Genomic DNA, 22387 nt, shown 5'->3' on the forward strand with positions numbered 1-22387 from the left:
AACGATCGTCGCCCAATCCGATCCGCCGGTCCGGTCGTTCGTTTCCAACAATTTTCCTCGTTCGTCGGCGTCGTTGGTTACTTTTTTACGAACGATTTTTTGCCCAATCGATCGTTCGTCGTTCGATTGGAACGATAAAAATTGGAAGTGTGTACGCACCTTAAGTCTGTTCTATTGTAGATACTGTCCAACCACATTCTTTTTTGTGTGTTTTTACACTTATCTGCACATGTACACTTAGCTAGACATGTGCAGCAGTGCCAAGAAGAGCTTGATTCTTAAAGTTTAGATGAGCTCAAGAAATTAAGATTTGCTTTCTTATAATGAACATCTTGAAATGGTGGTTATGTTAAAGAATTACCCTAAAAATATACAATTTGTCTTTAATATCTCCTGAAAAACAGCAGTACAATTTCTGGTAGGTGAGTTTGCCTAGCCTATTGATTGATCCACCAAATATGGGATGAGATTTGGTGATATCACTATTGTGCGGCTTGGTGTTCTTTCTGGTGGCTCTAAATTGAGAAAACAAAGCTCTGCTTCAATCAAGAAGGTCCCCTCCAATTAGAGACACAGTGCTGAACAAAACAAAGGGAAGTCATTAATGTGGGAAGGATATGTTGTAGGAAGAGCACAACACTGATGACTAGTTGTTTGCTTTCTGTCTGCCTTAGACACCGCTTATAGGATTTGGTTGGGTTTTGTCTTGACAATAATCTGTTCTTTCCTTTCAGTTACAGTATTAAAAATATACACCAGCATTTTGTTAGATCTTTTTGAAAGCTAACCCCTTACCCTACTGTCTGCCTATGTTGCATTCTTTTGAGTTGGTATCATTCTTGCGTTCTCTTTAAAATATGGGACACTTCCTATATTATGAAATCAAGGTAAGGGGGATGTGTTCTTCAGTTCTGTCCTAGGATGACGCTGCCCATTCATAAATATAGTATTGTTAGAAAGTGTTGTCTCCCTTTTACCAGATGAATATAAAGGGAATAGAACTAATGCAACCATCATATCTAAGTTCTGGTAAGCTCACATATATATTTCATTTTTTATCTTTGATTACTTGCAACAAAAGCAATTCATTTCAAATAGCCCTTTTATAGGTGCCAAGGGGCTCCACAGAGGTACAAGGATCAATCCAAGAACTAACACACGTGCCCATAGGGACCATAAGATGCCTGACAAAGTTACATTAGGCTACATTTACACCTATGTATTCTAGTGTGGTATGTTGTAAAACAAAAACAAACAACTTGGTCCAATATAGATTGTGCTACCTCAACCATGTGAACATTACCAGGAAATAAACTTTTTTTGCACAATATGGTGTACTAATGTTGCTAACTTGAGAAATATAGGCAGATCCTTCTGATGGATGAAGCCATTTATGACCTAAAGGAACATTCTAGATAAATAGTAAAAGTGCTTATTTTCATTCATTGTATTGTGCTGTGTGTACGGGGTAGGAACAGTGAAGAACTCTCCCCTCGAGGCCAACTGGATATTCTATTTACTCATGGTACAAAACCAATCAGCGTATTAGTGTTTAACATTTTTCATCCTGACGTAAATTACGTTTGGGCATTAGAAAATAAAAATGCCACTTTGATTTTCAGCGCCTCATCTTCTTTCAGAATGGTTCGCTTTAATAGTCACCAGTAATAATAAAATATTTATCTCCTTAATTACAGATAATGTGGAATGTGTCTGCTTTTGTGATAAACAATGTATGGATTTTGTTAAATAACTGCAGTATGCTGGCCTGGTAAACAAGCTGTGCAAGCAAATCCCTTTGTTTTGCTATATAAACTGTAAACTTTTTATTGAAAGGACATTTTATCTTTCAAATATGTAACATTGAATTACTTTCCTGTTTTAATTATAGGCTCTGAGTTTATGTAGGAATATGCAAAATTCTAGGTTTCATTATTTGTGAATTTTATATATGTGTATTATATTATTATATATAATAATATTATATTAATTAATATATATATATATATATATATATATATATATATATGTATAAGATCATGGCTCCCGCTCTGATTGACCATGCTTCACAATACCCTGGTGACCTAATTACCCTCCACCCAAACCCGGACACTGTTTGTCAGGAGGACATAGCAGACTGTAAACTTCAAATTACTACAAATTGTTGTTATGGAAGGCCAGGGCTATTGTTTTTGTATTTTCTAGTCCAATGGGAGCTTGTGTCATTATTTGGATAGTTAATAAGAAAAAAAACATTTCTTATAAATAATGTACCATGTAATTAGTTTAGGTAGACTTATCACATCTACCCTATGTATAAGAGCTGCAAAAGTGAAAAACACTATTATTATTATTATTATTATTATTATTAATAAACAGGATTTATATAGCGCCAACATATTACGCAGCGCTGTACATTAAATAGGCATTGCAAATGACAGACTAATACAGACAGTGATACAGGAGGAGAGGACCCTGCCCTGAAGAGCTTACAATCTAGTAGGTGGGGGAATTTCACACACAATAGGATGGGTCATATGTAGTGGTGGGAAGTAATGAGGGTTTAGCAGACAGAAGAAGATGGGTAGGCAAGTTTGAAAAAATTAGTTTTGAGCGCTCTTTTAAATGAGCAGAAAGTAGGAGCAAGCCGAATAGGGCGAGGAAGACCATTCCAGAGAGTTGGAGCAGCTCTAGAGAAGTCTTGTAACCGTGCGTGTGATGAGGTTATGAGTGAGGAAGTCATTAGTAGATCATTGGAGGAGCGGAGGGAGCGGCAGGGGGAGTATTTTTTAACCATGTCAGAGATGTAATTGGGACAGTAACTGTGTAGGGATTTGAAGGCAAAGCACAGGAGCTTAAATTTGATTCTAAGGTGAAATGGAAGCCAATGGAGAGAACTACAAAGAGATGCAGCGGAAGAGGAGCGGAGGGAAGGCTGGATGAGTCTGGCTGCAGCATTCATAATAGATTGTAGAGGAGAGAGTCGGGTTAGTGGAATGCCAGAGAGAAGGATGTTACAGTAGTCCAGACGAGAGATGATAAGAGCGTGTACAAGGAGTTTGGTGGTCTCAGGGGACAGGTAGGGGCGGATTTTTGAGATGTTGCGTAGGTGAAAGTGACAGGACCTGGAAATGTTCTGAATATGGGGGGTAAATGAGAGGGCCGAGTCAAAGGTGACACCAAGACAGCGTGCCTGAGGAGAGGGCCGAATAACAGTGTTGTTAACAGTTGGATATATGTCAGGGGGGGATTTGGAATTTGAGGGGGGATGATGATGAGTTCTGTTTTATCCAGGTTGAGTTTCAGGAATCGGTCAGACATCCATGATGAGATGGCTGATAGGCAGCATGAGACCTTATCCAGGACTGAGGGAGACAGGTCAGGGGTGGACAGATAAATTTGGGTGTCATCAGCATACAGATGGTACTGTAAGCCAAAGGAGGATATGAGACTACCCAGAGAGGAGGTGTACAGAGAAAAGAGTACCGGTCCAAGGACTGACCCTTGGGGAACACCAACAGGGAGGAGAGTGGGTGAGGAGGAGTTACCATTGAAAGAAACTTGAAAGGAGCGGTCAGACAGATAAGAAGCAAACCAAGAGAGAGCAGTGTCACAGATACCAATGGAGTGCATGATTTGTATTAGAAGAGGGTGATCGACAGTGTCAAAAGCGGAGGAAAGATCAAGGAGAAGGAGCAGAGAAAAGTTGCCTTGAGACTTAGCTCCGATGAGGTCATTGGTCACTTTAGTAAGGGCTGTTTCAGTGGAGTGGGCAGCTCTAAAACCAGACTGGAGAGGGTCAAGGAGAGAGTTGGTGCTCAGGTAATGGGTGAGTCTTTTGTAGACAAGGCGTTCAAGAAGTTTGGAGACATATGGGAGAAGGGAGATAGGACGGTAGTTAGAGGGTAGGGAGGGGTCCAGTGAGGGTTTCTTTAGGATAGGGAGAATTATGGCATGTTTAAAAGCTGAGGGGTATTTACCAGTAGAAAGGGAGAGGTTTAACTTATTCATGGCCTCTGTGCTGGGAAGCGTGATTGCACAGTCCATCTAGAACAGCATTTCTCAACCTTTTTAACATGGAGCAACCCCTAAAATACCTTTCAGGTCTTCAGGGAACCCCTTCTATAATTACTGTATCCACAGCTAACATTATATTAGTGTGGTGGTCAGTGGAAAGAATGCCTCTTACATTGCTGCCCAATAGAATAAATATCATCCTTACAGATAGCTCAAACAATTATTGGTGTGACTGGGGAGGCACAAATTGCTTAATGCAAATACATTTTCATCAGTGAACCTGGGCGATCCAACAAACCTGGAATGGATTTCTTCAAAGTCATTTGCTATTTGTCAGCAAATGTCTTGAATCCTGGAACCAATCCACTCCAAGTTTGCTGGGTCATCAAAAATCACTGATGAAAGTGTATCCTCTCCAGCCTTGAGAGCTTTATTAATTCAGGCCCATATAATATAAAAATATGAGGAAAGAAATGCTTTATGTAAAGTCTTTGGTTTTTAATCTACTAATTCCACTGTCAATACACGTTATGGCTTTTGACTTTTTTAATTTACATATTAAATAGGTCAAGAGGGCTAGGTTTTTCTTTTTTTGTTAAAACATATAGTGTTTCTCCTATTTTGTCCATTTTTTCCATCCCTGCACACTTTGTACATTCTTTATAATAATGCTGTAGGTTTGCACATGCTCTATTGGTGGCTAGGCATACCAGTTTAATGCAATCACTGTGTCAGAAGGTATCAGGACAAAGTGCATTGGATATGCCTGTCTGTAGTCCAGCACATAGACATACATGAACAGCATGGGAGGTAACTCTACAAGTAATCAACCCAATACATTGCTCCCATAGATCCATTACCCTCAATATGCTCTTGCCAACAAATGCCTTTGATAAAGAACCATGACCCTTTTATCATAAAATAATTGCATACATCTATTATGAACTCTAAACACTTCTACTTCTAAAGTTAAAGTGAAGGGTATCTTCATAAAGCAAATTTCTAATGTAACCAGACAAGGATGGTTATTGTCTCCCCTTTGCATCACATAAGTTCACGCCCTGATCAACAGGGATAACCATGATTCTGTAAAGATCATAATTACATTAAACAGTGGTGGATAAAGATGACTTTTTTTTACCAAACCTTAAGTCATCCTGACAAACACTCTAAAAAGAATTCAACCCATATTATCTCTTTCAGGTCTTAAAATATATTATGACAAATCAAAATCTATGAATATCGAATTAAGTCAAAAGACACCCAAAGATTATTTTCTGTTCTGCTGAATCTCTTATAGCCTCTCAATACTTGGGCGCTAAAATAACATATGCCTTCATACATATATAAAAATAACTACTCACCTTTTTTAGAAACAAGCAAAAAAGATCTGATTGGATGGAAAAAAAATCATGCATCTGGGTTGGCAGAGTTTAGTTAGTACAAATGGTGATACTTTAGAGATTTATATTCCAGACCTTACTTACTGCACTGACCTCCTGGTACGTTTGTAAATTATCATCAATGAACCCCACATTTATATAGAAAATTAAACCAGGATCTGACACACACTGCTTATTTATAATTAGGAAGGATGATGGCGTGGTCTAGAATTCTTAACTGGTTCTTCCATATGAACTTACATCACTAAGTCAAAATACAGCAATGGCCCTGATTTATTAAAGCTCTACAGAGCTGGTGGAGACATACTTGGATCAGTTTGGCTGAGTGATCCAGCAAACCTGGAATGGATTTAAAACTTTTGCTAGTGAATGAAGAAATCCATTCCAGGTTTGCTGGATCACCCAGCTTCACTGATGAAAGTGTATCCTCTCCAGCTTAGTAGAGCTTCATTAAATCAGACCCCATGTGTGAGAGCATTGAGTGTTACCTTCAAAACTTTTTTCCCCTTAACCTGTATATTTACCCCTAATTCTCTAACTTCTAATCCTCAGCCTCATATAGATAACACTTATTCAACCTTACCTCCAGAATTAAGAGAAACTGGGAATCCCTCAAATGTCTTGGATCTTGTCACATAATAAAACAGTTTTTGGCAAACAATCCCCTCTCTGAATAACTTTGTTTCATTTCCATCTCAGGAGACCGAGGTGTTTGAATTATACAGTTACATGATAGGACCTATTTTCCATTTTTTTCCTAGCTTTTAAGCCCATTGAATTGTTGAGACTTGCTCTTTTTGCTCTGTAGCCTTAAATGCCCAGAGAATTTATAGGATGCTTATTCATGCAGACACAACCCATCCATGCTCAAGGCAGGATATAATCAGAACGCACTTTCAACTTGTGAGTTTGACAAAGGGACAGAGAACAGAACATAAGACTGATGTGGGCTTATTACATAGGAAACCAAAGGAATAGAGACAGTTTTTTCAAAACCCAGTCCTATGTTCTTCCTATCAGCAGCCTACCCACAAACTTGGAGGCACTTGGCAAACATCTTGGCAAATCAGACAGTGAATAGGTGCACTTGAGTTTTTGTTTCAGGAAGCACAACTTTGCGGACTTCATACGAAGTGAAAAAGGGCTGTTGAAGTAGTGTAGGAAGAGGAGCAGCTGCAGAGAGCTTGCTTTTCTCAAACACTAAAGATTGTTGGAGGCAACAAGAGCATGGTGGGGACCAGGTTAATACAAATTGGTGGCCCCCACCATTTCAGAAATGTGAGCTGTGATTTAACCGCCAGCTGGGGGAATATTTTTACTGCTCTAATTTCTGATGGCCATGGAGAAACCTGGTATGGAAATACTGGCACTTGTAGCCCCCTAATGGCAGCCCTCTCTCTACGGGCTACATAGAAACTGTTATGGTTGTTATGATGATCCATACAACACTTCTTTTATGTAATTTAGCAGTTACTGTGTCTATAGGAGGCCTAAGCATTTTTACTGGAGTTTCTATGTTCCAACAGTAGCACAGATAAGATATAAAGTGAATAATAGGAACAACATAATATAAACAGTCATACAAATATTAAGTAATGAATATGATTTTTTTAAAACAGATTTATTTTGATTTGTAATGTCATTATTCTTATTATTGTATACTTTTCCTTTAAGATATTTTATTTGAGTCTTATGTCACAGTGTGTCCTGGAAAGGCACAGACGTGATCTGACCAACATCACATTATCTATAAATAACTAAGGCATGAAATGAACTGTGAAGCCAGGATGTGACAGTATGACAACAGCCTTTACTATTCCTTGTCATAGGTATAGACTAAAAACCTGACAGGTATTGTAGCTTTCGGCAGCTTTGACACAGACTTGTATGATGGTTGAAATGTATCTAGAAATGGTGTCTTACAGATTTTCCAGTGTGATATCATTCTTTTTGTAACAGTTTAGCAGTTATGGTCTTTAAATTATGTTTTCCACAATTCCTTTTTGGCTAGATGAAATCAGTACAATAGTACATATTGTAAAACATGCTAAGATATTTGTGTTTTGAAAACAAACCATTGCAATTTTGGTGTGGCTGTTGCACAGTTGGGATGTCAGTAAGTAGGCAGCTATGAAGGGGAAGGTAGGGTTAGGTCAGGTTAAAGATGAGGGAGCATTGGTGCACTAATATCCACAATACAATCTGCCACCCTCAACCCTGACCTAACCTGACCCAACCTTTCACAGATGTCTATTAAGAGTCCTTTCACACCCAGTGTGTAAAACTGCATGATTGGATGCTCCCGGGTACACAGCAAACTGCAGCTGTGTGCATGGGAGTAGTAAACCACACCGCAGATTTGGCAGATCCTCGGCATCTTGATTCTTTTGCTGCATTTTGCCACATCTGCAAGCAAAAAATGCTTCTCTGACTTCCCTATTTACTTGAATGGGGGAATTTAGGACTGAGGCTGTGGCTGAAAGCTGCAGCACACTGCGGGTCTGGAATGACCCAAAGATCCCAAGGGTCAATTACTTGGAGTTTTCCTAAATCCAGCACCCATACAAAGCATTTCTTCTCAATCTTGGTACACAATATTTTCTATTTAAACAATTTTTGACCAATGACAATTCAATCTATGCATTTCACAATAGGTCAGTCTTTATGATGGAGAAGAGAATTATTAAAGGTCCAATGTTAGTATCAGTGTTAACAAATAATTAATATTAATCTTACTCACAAACTGCACGGTCAATAAGGGAAATCCGATTGCTGGTAATACTAATATTTCCAAAGATGATATCAGTCAGAATAAATACATTATTATTTCCTATGTGAATGGATTTTTTCCCAGCAAAATAAAGTGCCTTTTCAAAAGTATGACATTTGTTTTTGTACCAACTTTGTTGTCTTCTCTTCTTATCAATCTTTGTATTTCCGCTATGCAAGGAACAAAAGCAATTGTTCTTTTTCTTGAAACATGTTTTATTACTGTCATTATATTCACATTCTATATAAACTATGTACAATGACCATTTACCCTCTTTGTGGTACCAAATGTCTAAATCTTGAAAAAATATTTTTCCAGTGAATTTTTTTGAAACCTAAAGATACATGGCATGCATGGGGGTGACATTACAAGCTGGGGAAAAGATATATAGACATATATGTTACATTTAGGTGCATACACTAATATGTTATACACAATGCTATCATGTTCAGGAGTCAGATATCCAGAAATTAGTCCCACAAAAAATCCATCATGCCACAGTCACTTGTCAGGTGTCAGACTCTCTAGTGGGTTGTCAGAGTTAATCATGAGAACTAGTTGTCACTGATACTCCACCTCCCCCCTCCCTAGACCTGCCTCCCCCTATCTTTTGTTCCATTTTAATAGCCCCTCAAAATATCACATTATAGGCAATCAATACCATCAATAACCATAAAATATCCATTAAATGCAAAAATAAAGTTAATCTGTTAAAATGTGCAATTTCATTTAGTACAATTGCCAGTAAGTATAATTTGGTTTACCTAAAATGTCCCTAATTTACATGATGAATCTAGAAATCTAAATTTTCCACTCTTCATGAAGCCAGTGTCTGGGCTTTTCCTGTTGTGTCTTAAAATTCAGACAGCCACCTGGGGCACCACCCCAGAAACCTGTGAGAAATGGGTTAATACAGGGAGGTAGGAGCAAATGTTACTAGGTGCCATGCAAATGTCTCATTTTTAATATATTCTGGAATCTTTCATAAAAATGGAGTACATAAATTAAGAACATTGGAAACTTTACAGTGTGAAGCTGCATATTACAAAAAACAAAACAAAAAAAAACTGTGGTTCCCTCAATCATACAAGCCAGCAGATAACCATGACATCTCCAATAAAACAGAAATTGTTAGTTCCACATTTCCATGTGAGGGAGCCTCTCTACTTACACTGAGACTAATTTCATTCTGGGATCCCTGAGATAATAATGATAAATTTAGCTATGACAAGAGGTTTTAACCATTCCCTAAAAAAGTAAAAGTTTTGGTTTTAGATATATTTTAAGATAATAGATTTGATTACCAAAACCTTTGTAGGTAGTTCACGAGTGTGCCGGGGAGAAGATTTCCTATCTCCTACATTTTTTGGATTTTCCTTCACTATCAGGAGGCATTGGTTACCAGGGCAGAGTGATAGATTTTATCCTAAACAGGGACACAAAAAGTATTAAAAAACGTACCCTTCAACCTCTATCCAAAATAAGATATGCAGATATAGTTTAAAGGTTTGTTAGTTTTGATATAGGTGGAGTCCTGTGGTCTCATGCACTTCCTGGCTTGCCATTACATTTAACGCCCCTAGTATTGAGAAATCAGAGCTCCTGGCTTTGCTATCAACCACATTACAGCCAGGTTCAGCACCTTGCTGCCAGCACTGCTGTGCTGCTCCTTGAAGAATTAGTGCTTGCACATTTAACATCAGGCAGCAGTAAAAGGTTAATGAACTTTTCACTGTTGCACCCATTAATTTTCTATCAGGCTGCCGTGAGTAAGGCGCTACATGAAGCTTCTCACTGGAGGAAGCGGTAACTGTGCTGAAAAACCTCATCACTAGTCCGAACATAGCCTGGCGTCTTTGGTGTTCCTACCTATGGTGTTTACACTCCTGTCACAAAGTTCTCATAGGGGCAATGGAGTCCTGTTGTGTGAGTCCCATAGAGTAGCGATCGCCAATTTTTCAGACCTCACAGACTACTTAATTCATCATTTTTCATTAATAATGGTTATTTAGACCATTATTATGAAATTTTTTAAAAAGGTAAATACCGGTACATTAAAATCCGGATAGGTAAAATCCAGGTCTTCCTAATGGTGGCTGACAAGGACTGTGGAGGCTCTGATTCATTGATCAATCACGGTTAATTGAAGTATTACTATTGTTACTATTATCATTAGTTGCATTATCTTCCAAGTGAAATATTTGTTTGCTTTTTCTCACTCATTATGGGTTTATTTATTTTGAATCTAAGACCAAACAAGTTTGATGCCGTTAAATATTACAGTTAAAGAAAATACACAGTTGAGGTCATACTTACCTAAAAGAGCATCTGAGAAATAAACAAATAAAATAAAACATTTGGATGAGAATGGGTATCCCAGGAGCAGGGTGACTGTTGTAATGGTGGAAACAATACAGAAGCGTACGGCTCAACAACGGTTGCCTCATTCAACTTAAGCCTACACTGGCGCCTCTCTTGTTTTTCCCTCTCTAGTACAGTTCGTGAATTTAGTGCAATATATAGGCGACAATATAAGAATTTATGAAAAAATATTATTTTTGTTTTATTATTAATAAAACATAAAAATTGCAAATAAAGTCCAAATTTTTCTGTGGACCACCAGGTTGGCGAGCACTGCCATAGAGATATGTCGGGATATATTTAGAAACAGTTCGCAAAGTGAATTCATTCAGTGGAAGCGCTTGGTTATTTTTTCTGTGTGCATTGAGGTAAGCAAGCAATTGAAAGGTAGCTAGAGATAGGCAAATGTAGGTTAATGTGCTTAAAAGGTATTAAGTAGACATGGGTGAATGTACAGAACACTACATACAAAGTGTTATTCTGAATGAATAATTGTGTCCTGTCATATTCGTTTGGGGGCAAGTGAGATAAGAATGCTATGTTAATATTATACAGGGCCAGCGCTAGGTGTGGTAATTAACGCACTAATTTGCATTCAATTTTGTAAAATACATGGTAGGCTCACTCCACTACACTGCACACTAACTGGTGTGCCATCTATGGCTGTGCAGAAACACGAGCTAGAGCATTATGAGTGCCAGAAGACCAGTGTATGCCCACAGGGTGTCCATATTTCTCTATTAACCACAATTCTGTATTTATCAACAGAAACTAATGAGGGGGACTACTTGAAATGAAAAATGGTAGGTTGCCAATAAAGTCGGTGTGGCTTCAATGAGCATGGTTTCTAGTGATGCATCTTTCCCTGATGCTTTGCTATATTTTTTAATAAATAGAACCTCAACAATATAAAGTGGGAGAAAAAATGAGGCCCATCATAGGTATCAGTGTGAGTAAAACTGAACCCGTCATTGGTATTATTTGGATAAAATAGGCCCTGCCGATGAGCTCAATAAGATATTTCCGAACTTTGCTGCAAGTGGACAGAAAAATAAGCCCCATCGTTGATCTTAGTGGAAGAAGATAAAGTCCATCCCTGATGACAGGGGGATAAAGAATCCTATTATTGGTGTCAGTGGGATAAAATAACCCCTATTGTTGGTGTCTTTGGAATAAATTAAGCTCATGATTGGTGTCAGTAGAATAAAATAAACTACCAGTGTCAGTGGGATAAAATAACCTCATTGTTGGTGGAGCGAGATAAACCCCATGATTATGTCAGTGGGATAAAACAAACTCTACTATTGGAGTCAGTGGAAAAACAAAAATATACCCCGTCATGGTGCGAATGGGATAAAATAAACATTTTAATCATTTGTTTTAGTGGATCACTGTGAGATACAAAGTTCAGATACTTATTTCGACTGCCCTTCTCATGTGGCCCATTTAAATGACCCCTTAAAATATCTCTTTCACTCTTTTGGATATATTTTCTTTCATTTCCTGCTGTGTCTACATGACGAAAAATTGATCGGCATTTAAACCATTCCTTAGTCTTCCAGGTACAGACATATGACCTCCACAAAGGCTTGGCAGTGTTTCAGCCCAAGTGGCTATTTACCAGGCCCAGACACCATCATCCATCTGGTGCAGATGGATGTGTAATTATACCATAGTGGGGGTGATCTCAAGCCAGATTGTCAATCTGCCCTGAATGTCTCCTTAAAGCAGAACTCCAGGAGGCTTTTCACAGCTGGAGGTAGGTGTTATCTGTAAGTTTCACCTCTTTAGCATCTTTTGCTACTTACAAGCAGAAACATGTTGATTCTGCTGCTGCTTACCCATTACAATCCCACAGTGTTCAAAGCGTTTCACAACATTGGCTTCCTCAGGATTTATTAGAGCCGTATATATGTAAAATTAGTTCAACAAAGTATTAAAACCAACAGATGGTAGGTACAACTATGATCCTTCAAGATGGCCAATCTAAACATCAATCTCCACACACAGCTCTAATCATAGGAAGGAGCCTGAGAAAAGCACAACAAAACAATTAGCCAAAATATGATACAGGCAATATATGATACGGCCAATATATGATACGGCCAATATATGATACGGCCAATATATGATACAGGCAATATATGATAATCAGGATGAAGGACTCCCAGGGCTTTGTACCTGAGGAATGGTGGGATGGGGGGAGGATATGGCTGGGATTGGTGTCACTGTCATTTCCCCCTCAGATCTCACCTCACGGATTACCCCTTATGGCTGAGGAGGGCTCCCTTACTCCCTTAGATATTCACAATAGGAGTGGATTATGTGTACGGTGCATTGAGGAGACCGGACCCCCCCTTCCCGGTGTCCTGTATACGGTGTGACCCCCACATCCCCGTGTACGCTCCCCTCCCCCTCCTCTCCCCCCTGGGCTGGGCGTCCGCAGGAAGGGGGGCGTGTCCTGTGGGCGTGTCCCGGGAAGTCTCGCGGTGCTGGCCTCCCAGCAGTGACAGTGCACGGTCGGAGCAGAGTGACAGCAGTCATCCAGGCTCGGTCACCCGGGGGAAGCGGAGGCAGCGGACAGACGGAGTCTCGAAGGGCCCGGCGGCAGCAGGGGAGGAGAAGGTGGGAGCGGGAGGGAGGGGAAGCAGGAGCCGCCCCGGAGGAGGAGGGGGAGACGCAGAGGAAGACGCAGAAGAGATCTCGCCCCGGCTCTTACCTTCTCTCTGACAGCCCGCAGCCCGCCCGATGCGACATCGGCTACACAGCTACTAGAATGGCCACCACAGCGACCTGCACCCGATTCACCGACGAGTACCAGCTGTATGAGGAGCTCGGCAAGTAAGGAGCCCCGGGCTAGGGGGGAAAACATTGTACGGTGCAAGGGGCAAAGACTGGGGCATCATACACAACGCCTGGGCACAGCACACAGGGTGTATAATGGGATACAATACTATAAAGTGGGCACAACACAGGGTGTATAATGGGGTACAATACACATCCGTAGGGTGTACGGTGGGCACAGGATGGGGTACAGCACATTACAGTGGGCTCACACTAAATGGCATAGTGGGCACAGGTTGACAAAGGGTATAGGTCAGGTTTGGGTGAGAAGGAGGAGAGGTGACGACAATGACCCCCCTGTGACAGCAGTGTCGGGCATGGTGGTGGATGTAGAGGGCATCTGACTAATAGACCATTGCTGGCATATAGTTGTACATCCCAGGCGCTGGCAGAGACGTGTGCTGGAGATATCAGTGTAGGAGCAGAACCCAGGCCATGGATATATAAAGAACTGAGATGGCCCATTACCAGGGGGCACAGCTGAATTGTGACCACACCAGATCCGGGAGCAGAAGTATCCGATCACCTGTGTGCAAGGGAGCAGAACAGACAAGAAGCTCATGGAGATTACGCACATGAAAGGAGCCCGAGGGAAAAAGAATTAGCATGTCACACAGGGAGACCTGGGAAGAGGGGGCAGGATGGCAAACAGCCATAGGGAGAGAACAGACATGGAGTCCCGGATGAGGGCAATGGTGGGCAGCAGATACACATTGCACACTTATAATATATGTTACACGGTGGTCTGCAGTAGTTTTGTAGAAAGACAGACCTATAAAGATGTGAATGCAATACTGTAAATGCAGGCAGATAGAGCCAGGCCAGACATAGAGGCAGCTTGTGCATAGTGACATTGATTAGTGACCTGACAGGCAGGCCAGTTTGAGCACAGTGACAACGTCACACCGAGATCATCCCAGCACACACAACAGCAGGTCTCTTCTTTACAAGGGATGGGGGGTGTTAGAAAATTTACCACCATTAGCAGCAATACTACCTAGACAATAGGACAAAGACGTTTCTTTCATTGGTTCGCCTTATGTAATAGAGGAGACTTGGCTCTTTATTCAGAGACCTTTCCTAAAGCTACATCGTTCTTATTGTGAGACCACGCCAACCTAATAAATGTCAAACCATTACCCAGAGATGTTTTCCTTTTGTAAGATATTTTAAAGCCAATTGTCTGCTGTCCTACAAAAGACTCCTAAAGATTCCAACGTAAATGAATTGACATTTTTCTGAAATAATATGCACAGTCTATAATATTCATGGCAACAAATATAAATGCATTGATGGCAGACTCAGGTTGGATTTTTGGAATATTCAGGAGTAGTAGAACGTGAGATCTGTATGAAGCCATAGACAGGGAAACGGGATATTTGTAAAATGAACCACAACAGATGTGTCATATATGACAATACACATAGTTTGTATTTAGTAGGCTATAAAATAATACTTGGAGCTCATTCAGCAAGAATAAAGTGACGTACAGATTTCCATTTATACACCGACCAGGGATATATGAAGGCTCCTGGGGTGCCGTAGGTTGTCACATTCACACATTAGTATATTGCAGAAGAAACTTATGACAAACCTCAAGCTAACACTTCTTACATTTAGGATTTATTTATTCACATCAGGAAAAAGCAATCCTAGAAGGGATGACAGTGACGTTAATGAATTCTTTTCAGCGTGCAGCAAAATCTTCATGTTAAGGCTTTTCGTAAAGAAACCACGTATAGCATTTTCTGTACCGCTACATGTCATCTGCTTGCTGCATTCTTTGTTACTGTAGCAGGTTTGTGTCATGGCATCTTTACCTATAGAATTCAGGCTGATTATATACAAAGAACATCCAGCTGAGCCTTTTGACAAGAGACCTTAATCCCTTTGTTATCAGCGGTTGCAGGCCTTGCGGTATAGAGGGAGTTAAAGCATGTCAGGTTGTCTGTATAGGTGCTAGCCGGTCCTGCTCATTTATATGGCTCCTCTCTACACTGCATTGCAGAAGTTTTGGCCAAATCTGCTTCTCCCATCCTTTTCCTTTGTTCGGCTTCCATTGTCTGTTCATTTGTCTACCCTTGTGGCATATCACTGATGCAATAGTCAAAGTTTGATTTTCTTATTCTGATCATTTATTGGATGAATGCAGTTTGCCCAAAATTCCTACTTTTCGTACCCTCTTTCGCATCATAATCGTATTCATAAATACAACCTTAAGAATAAAATGACATTTTATGTTGTTCCTCGTTCATCGCACTGTGCCATTAACTTCCTCCGTCCTGCAGTCCTGTCTCAACCGAACATGTTGCTTAAAAAGTTAATGAATGTGTGTAATAGAATTGTGTTAAAATTGCATACTTAATTATTTCTACATGGAATCAGTTATGGTAATTATCCCGTTCTGTAATTCATAGTGTTATAGCGTATTGCCTTTTTAATTATAGTAGCGGGAACCGTAAACCTTACAACTACAGGGTTTATGTTTAACAGTTGGCAATCCGTGATAATGTGACGGGTGTTCTTGTACACAGGTACACCTGGTGAATGTTAGCCCTTTGTGTAGTGTTAGTGTGTCTGGCTTTTCATTTGTTGTACTAGTGCTGGGATTTGTAGTGTTTAGGCATTTCACGTCTATGATGTGGACAGGGATTTAATGATAGAACTTGTACCATTTGTAGAGTTTCACCATGATAACCTTACAAGATGTTTGCACAGCACACTATGTTAGTTGTTACTATCAGTGTTCTTGTACTCCACTCCATGTCTTCATTCTTTTACCAGATCTTGCATTACTTATGCTTTTCTGGCTTCCTTTTAGTATTCTACGCTTTCATTTTATGTGGTATTTTAATAAAATGAGTTTATTGTGCATTCCAACGTTTATATATGCTGAGGGAGCACTTCAGCTGGCTGGGTGATAACTAAGGGTCCTCTGTGTCCCGGTAATTACCGTTTTAGTGAATGTTATCCAAATGAGTGAATTCTGACCAGCTGATCAGGACATTGTATTTACGAACTGATATACAGTGATTATATTGACCCTGACATAAGGTGGACAGTTAATATAGAGAAAGGCTTTTATTATTGTTTACTTGGCACCAACATATATTGCAACACTGGTGCAACACACCAGTTACATCAGTTTCTGTGTCTGTGGATTTTAAAATTGAAGTATTACCACATGTACCCTTAGATTTGTAAGGAAGTAAACAGGTAATGTACCAGAGTCAGTTCATATGCAGCACATTCAGAAACAAATAAAATACACATAATCCAAGAAGATTGACTCACATGCAGCAAACCAGTACAGCAATGTATCACCATGACTCGCTGACCATTGGAGGGATCGGGGTAATGGGGAATCTATCAATCACAGAACTGATGGAGTCTGGGAAGAAATGTTAAATTACTTCAGACATATTTACAATGACATTTGAGTGCTTGATAATTTCCTTTCTGCCACTCAAAGGGAGTACTCTACTATTACATAAAATTCCCAGACTCTGCAAAAATGTTTCAGTGAGATGTTACATTACAGGTGCAAGGGTGAAAATAAAGACAAGATAATTGGAAGAATCACAAGTTTTTTTGTAAAAGATGCAAAGTTTTAACCCTTCACATAATAGGTTTATTATGTGGTGTGTGCATGGCTTGGTTTGGCAAGATTAGTATTATAATAATGAATAAATGCTGGCCTGTTTGTTGGCACAATCACCAAGGCCATCGTTCCTCTCTAGGTCTCAATGAGTAGTTGTATCATAGCTTTCCATAGTTCTTTTTCTAATGTTCTGGATTTGACAATTCTGGGACAGTAACATTTCCTCTGGTGCACATTTTTCTATAAGTAGAGGTAACCTGTTAGTGGGTTGGGCTCCACAATGTTGTCAGTGGGGAATGTTCCAGCAGTCAGGGAGCATTACTACCTGTGTTGCTTTTAGTTTAAAATGTTTTGAGTTAGCAAACCACAAAATAATCCATATAAATAATACATCTGTAAAAAGATTCAGCGGAATAATATTGTTAAAGTGCTTTTCTTTTTCCTTCTGTGTTTATTTGTAAACATATTACCTATGTATTTTTTTTTCTTACAAAAATATTTTGGGTGCCAGTCGCATTACGTTTATACATTAGTATTTGTCTTTTCCATTTTCTTTTTTTTGTGTGTTTTTTTTTTTCACCTCCTGAAATGTTGGTGACGGTCATGATACCATAGCTGTACAATTTATTCATATCAAACTATCTATTTGTATCCGATCACACCATGATGGTATTGTTGCCACCTTTATGAGCACATTTTACTGACCCGTACTCTAGTAGGTATTTGTAGTAAAACAATAGTATGTGTATATTGTGTTATCATAGATAACAAGTGGTAAATATCAAACATTCACAAGTTGTAGGAATTGTATGATTAACCAGTAAAGACACTAGTAGTAAGGGGAAAGATTCCCCTATTAAGGATGTCAGTATTTCCCACACCTGCTACTTGCTGTTCTTCCAAAATGCCAACAAAGTTCTCTGAGATTCCCTTTCTTTCCTCTCCCACATTTCATTGTATAATGCCAAAGCCTCAAAAGCCTATTAAGTTGCTGAGCATGCTATAATGCCTTTTTGCCTTAACTTTTATTTAGTCAGTATTTGGACAGAAGTTCTAAGAGTTTCAAGAGAGCAATGGCGAGCCAGCCAGTAAAAGTAATAATATGTACTAGTTCTTTATGTTACTTTTTTTTTTAATATGTTTATGCTGATCAAATTTCATTACATATTTAGGTAAAAAGTATGACATTAGAGTTGTTTAAATTATCATTTCAAAGTTATGGCTATAATACCGAATCAAAATCTTATGTTTTATTTCATGTGTCTTGTTTTGCTTTCATTTTTGTTAAATAATTTTTTTTTTCATGCCTTGTCTTTAAGGGGTGCCTTTTCTGTAGTCCGGAGATGTGTAAAGAAAACCACCAATCAGGAATATGCTGCAAAGATTATCAATACCAAGAAGCTGTCTGCTAGAGGTAAGGTGGTGCTTGGAAGAGAACGTCATTACATGGCAGGCTCATTGCCTTAATTTCAGGGAGTTTCTGAAATGTCAATGACCTGGAGCCTCCTACAAGGAGCCTCCTGAAGTTCACTCTTTTAATTTGTCCTGATTTAGCCCCACTGGTTAGTAGTTACAAATTATATTATCTGTTAATTTGGATTTTTTAAATAAAGGAGTTTGTAAAAGTTGGATGTTGTACAGGCCAGGTTCTTCATTCCTAATGGCTGACATAGTTAATTCATTATTTTCCCTTGACTGATTTCACAGATTACAGTTCTCGGTTAATTCTTGTGTCGACCTGATAAAAGTGCCAAGAAAGCACATATTATTTATTGGTTTAGTTAAGATTAGTTAGATGTCATGGTGCTCATGGCCTGAGACTTGTATCGGTGTTCAGTGCCTGGCATGGATGATTAAACATCAGCTTTCGCAGATATCATCATACATTGGGCCTTATTTATGAAAGCTACACAAGGCTTTCATCAGCGAAGCTGGGTGATCCAGCAAACCTGGAATGGATAAGGTCCACGATTCAAAACATTAACTGGCAAATGACTATTAGGAAATCCATTCCAGGTTTGCTGCATCACCCAGTTTCACTGGTTAAATTGTATCCTCTCCAGCCTTGGAGAGCTTTAATAAATTGTCCCTATTGAATGAAGTTTTTTTTTTTTTTTTTTGGCTTCCACTGAACCTCGGTATATGCAGGTATTTGTGTAAACACCTTTGTACTTGGGTGAGGTTAGACATCGGCATTGTATAATTTTCTGGGTGTTCCAATATATTCAGGCATATATTATATGCTGATGTCTAAGTTCAGGCTCTGGTGATATTGTGGTGTGGTTACTGCACCTTCATACACCTGAGCTACATCTTTTTAGCATCCCACCTGCAGCCACCATAGAAACAGTCTGGATGACATCTTCTGTAAAAGTGCAAACTGTTTATCAGTTCCCTTTTCATGTGCTGCTTACAATAGTTTGGCTGCATATGGAAACAAGTAGCTTAGAAACCAGTCATTGCAACCAATCATTACCACAGGAGATAATATTCCACCGTTTTGGAGAACTTCTTTATTATTGGCAGTCCTTTCGAAAAATGAAAGTTTTTCTTTGCTCTTTTTACTTTTACTTCTATCCAGTTGGTCTAATTCTACCCTTTCTGCAGTTCTAGGAAGGCTTCATCACTGTTATCTGTCCCAACATAACTGGGAAATGAATGGGCTAGTTGGAAAATATGGTCACACGGTGTCATTAAATGGATTTGGAAACAGTTGTGGCGTCTAAATATTGCTCTGGTCTCTGCCACCCTTGCTTAAATGTCGATGTGAGAGAATTCTGCGACCCAGACATGCCTTTACATCCACAATGTTGTATGACACTTTATACATATCTGTTTGTCATAAAGGCTTATCTCTTGTCAGAGCTTGGACACTTTTATACACTGACCCACATGTACATAACAGTCCAGGCATTCTGGGAATTTTGGTAAAACCGTTACCGATCTAATATTATTATGTGTCTGTATAATTTTAACACGTTGTTATAGACTTGTATGGCTTAAAGTTTTGTATCAAAATGCAGAATATCCATACGAGGCTAAGGAAACCATTCTACCCCCAGTGTTGTTCTTTTTTTTTTTTTTTTTTTTTTTTTTTAAACTGTAGTCCTAACACTGGTCCATATACAGTAAATATGAGAGAAAAAAAATCCATGTCATTGTGTGTGCTGCTTACAAATGATATGTCCCTTGATGGAAAATAGCAGTCATGGAAATCCTCTGCAAGTCAGCAGAGAGCACGAGGAGACAGTCCCAGAATTCCTTCTTCGCTGCTTGATGCTTCCCAAACAAGTACAGAATTAATAATGCCAATTAATGAGCACCTGCTAACGTCTTCTTTGTGTGCTTGGCGTGCGTCCCCGTCACTAGGCAAGTTGCAGCTATGTATTTATGTGTGTATTAAACTACTGGACAGCTCATGTTTATCATCTTCTTCAGGATATATTCACAGTTCTGATAATAAATTGCAGGCATGCGTCTGCTTTCTTTTTTCCTGGCTTGTACTATTTTACTATTTTAAAATAAAATATTACTTTTCTAACAAAGGATTTGTAATACTGCTCAGGTTGTTTTGTGATTCACATTTTATCTGCCATACCGAGCAGCCAAGCACGGGAAAATTTTGATTCAGCTGTACAGGTTCCCATATCAACTCTCTGTTTTGACAGATTCAAGTTTAGACCCACCTTGGGATTAAGCATTCTTATGTGGTTGGTACCTTGCCTACTGCTCTGTTATTCACACTGCAACTCTGGTCTTTAAAGAACCAGAGTCTGCACATTTGACATCTGGTAGCAGTACTGTACTGCTCACTGCCACCCTATTCAATTTCTATGGGACTGTCACGAATGTAAGCTACTTGTAGCTTCCTCCTCCTAGTAGCAGTTCCTTGGTATAAGGAAGCGGTATCCACACCACAACCGTATTGCCAGTTTAAGTATATCCTAAGTGTAATCATTTCCATGATGGCCCTGAACGCTGCAGATTGCTAGCAACAAGTTAGCAATGTCACTGTTCTTGCTAACAAGGGAGTAATTCCATAGTGACTTGACACAAAAAGCTGTAGAGATAAATTAGAAAAGAGACACAAGACTTCCTGAGCAGAATTTGAAACACATTTTGGAGCTTTGTTTCAATAAGCAGTGTGCCTGATGTACTGCATGTATGGAAACTGATAAAAGTAGGATGAGGCCAGCTATGATTTTAAACTACTGATTTCCATTTAGAAGTAACATGTCTGAATGGATGTCATCCAATGCTGGAGGCTATCATTGTCAAGTAAGAAGTGGACAAGTTGTTATCCCCCATGCTGGTGAGCAATGTGTGGAACTGCAGAGTGTGCTTTGTGCCTCTGATAGCGCCACTTCTGGTCGCTGTGCAGTGCCAGGCTCAACCAATTGTTGGGAGCCATAGCTGTGACAAATTACATTAATGATGATGGGTCTCTTGGCATATAAACACAACCAATCTATTTATTTATGTAGTTTGAATAATTTGTCATGCCAATAATAGTTTCTTAGAGTTAGAATACAGGTAGTACCGGGTTAAGAACATCCGACATACGGACGACTCCTGGATACGAACAGGGCATCCCTGCTGGTTCCTGTGCAGGAAGGGCTTGGTAGGGGGCAGTTCGCATGACTTGCTGAAGAAATCTTATGCTAAACACAGCTGGGACAGCTCTTCTGCAACATCTTGTAACTCCCATGGTGGGCCATTATACTTTTGGGTCTGCACAGCACTTATACTCCATAACTGAGCACTTCCTAAATATAAAATATTAACACACAGACAAATGGTCAGGAACTTGGAAGAGCTGGTTGTAAAAGTAGTCACCTGCCAGGTAAATCGTCATTCTGGTGCATACAGTAATATCTTTTTACTGCGTGAAGAGTCTTGGGTGTGATTACTAGTCCACGAGGTGGGTAGATTGCTTTTGGAGAGACCCTGTTCTAACTTTGCGTGACCTTTTGGCAAGTCATTTTATCTGTCTCAGGTCCTAAAATTAGATTGTAATCTATTTGGGAAGGGATGCAATGTGCTGGTGTGATATCCGTAAAAAGGGGAAAGCTCCATGGCATTCAGTCTGGGCTCATTCAGCACTGACAACATCTGCTCATTTACCCATATGGTTTAGACATGTTTTTATTATTGCTGATCTCTAGGCAAATGATTTATTCACACTCACAAATACCTGTTGATTTTACCAGAAATCGTGCAAACTTACCATGCTTTTTGTCCTGTGCTATATTTGAAGATGAGAAGAGCTCTGTTTTCTGACAACACATTCTTTTGTATTTAGAGCTGAAAATACACTGTGTTGTCATGAATCCGGACTTGTGCAAGACCAAATAACAGATTTTAGGGCTGGTGAGCTTTATATGGTAGGAA

The 22387-nt window shown here is 39.5% G+C and overlaps 1 protein-coding gene across 1 annotated transcript; it reads left to right on the plus strand.

Moving 5' to 3' along the window:
* The first annotated feature begins 11210 nt into the window (after positions 1–11210).
* LOC140338848 (uncharacterized) lies at positions 11211–20498 on the plus strand. Its single transcript, XM_072423169.1, has 4 exons — positions 11211–11261; positions 12998–13392; positions 18316–18410; positions 19604–20498. Exons 1-4 carry the CDS (start codon positions 11211–11213, stop codon positions 19720–19722), a joined length of 660 nt encoding a protein of 219 aa, XP_072279270.1. The 3' UTR covers positions 19723–20498.
* The last annotated feature ends 1889 nt before the right edge of the window (positions 20499–22387 follow it).

The sequence above is a fragment of the Pyxicephalus adspersus genome, chromosome 10 (assembly GCF_032062135.1).
Source record: "Pyxicephalus adspersus chromosome 10, UCB_Pads_2.0, whole genome shotgun sequence".
Classification (NCBI taxonomy): Eukaryota; Metazoa; Chordata; class Amphibia; order Anura; family Pyxicephalidae; genus Pyxicephalus; species Pyxicephalus adspersus.

Bases quoted from the DNA above. Each gene is read 5' to 3' on its own strand.
- LOC140338848 (XM_072423169.1), top strand. From the start codon at position 11,211: ATGGCTGTGCAGAAACACGAGCTAGAGCATTATGAGTGCCAGAAGACC. The intron at 11,262-12,997 runs GTATGCCCACAG...GGGCGTCCGCAG, and splicing joins ATGAGTGCCAGAAGACCAGT to GAAGGGGGGCGTGTCCTGTG. The intron at 18,411-19,603 runs GTAAGGTGGTGC...CCCTTTCTGCAG, and splicing joins CAAGAAGCTGTCTGCTAGAG to TTCTAGGAAGGCTTCATCAC.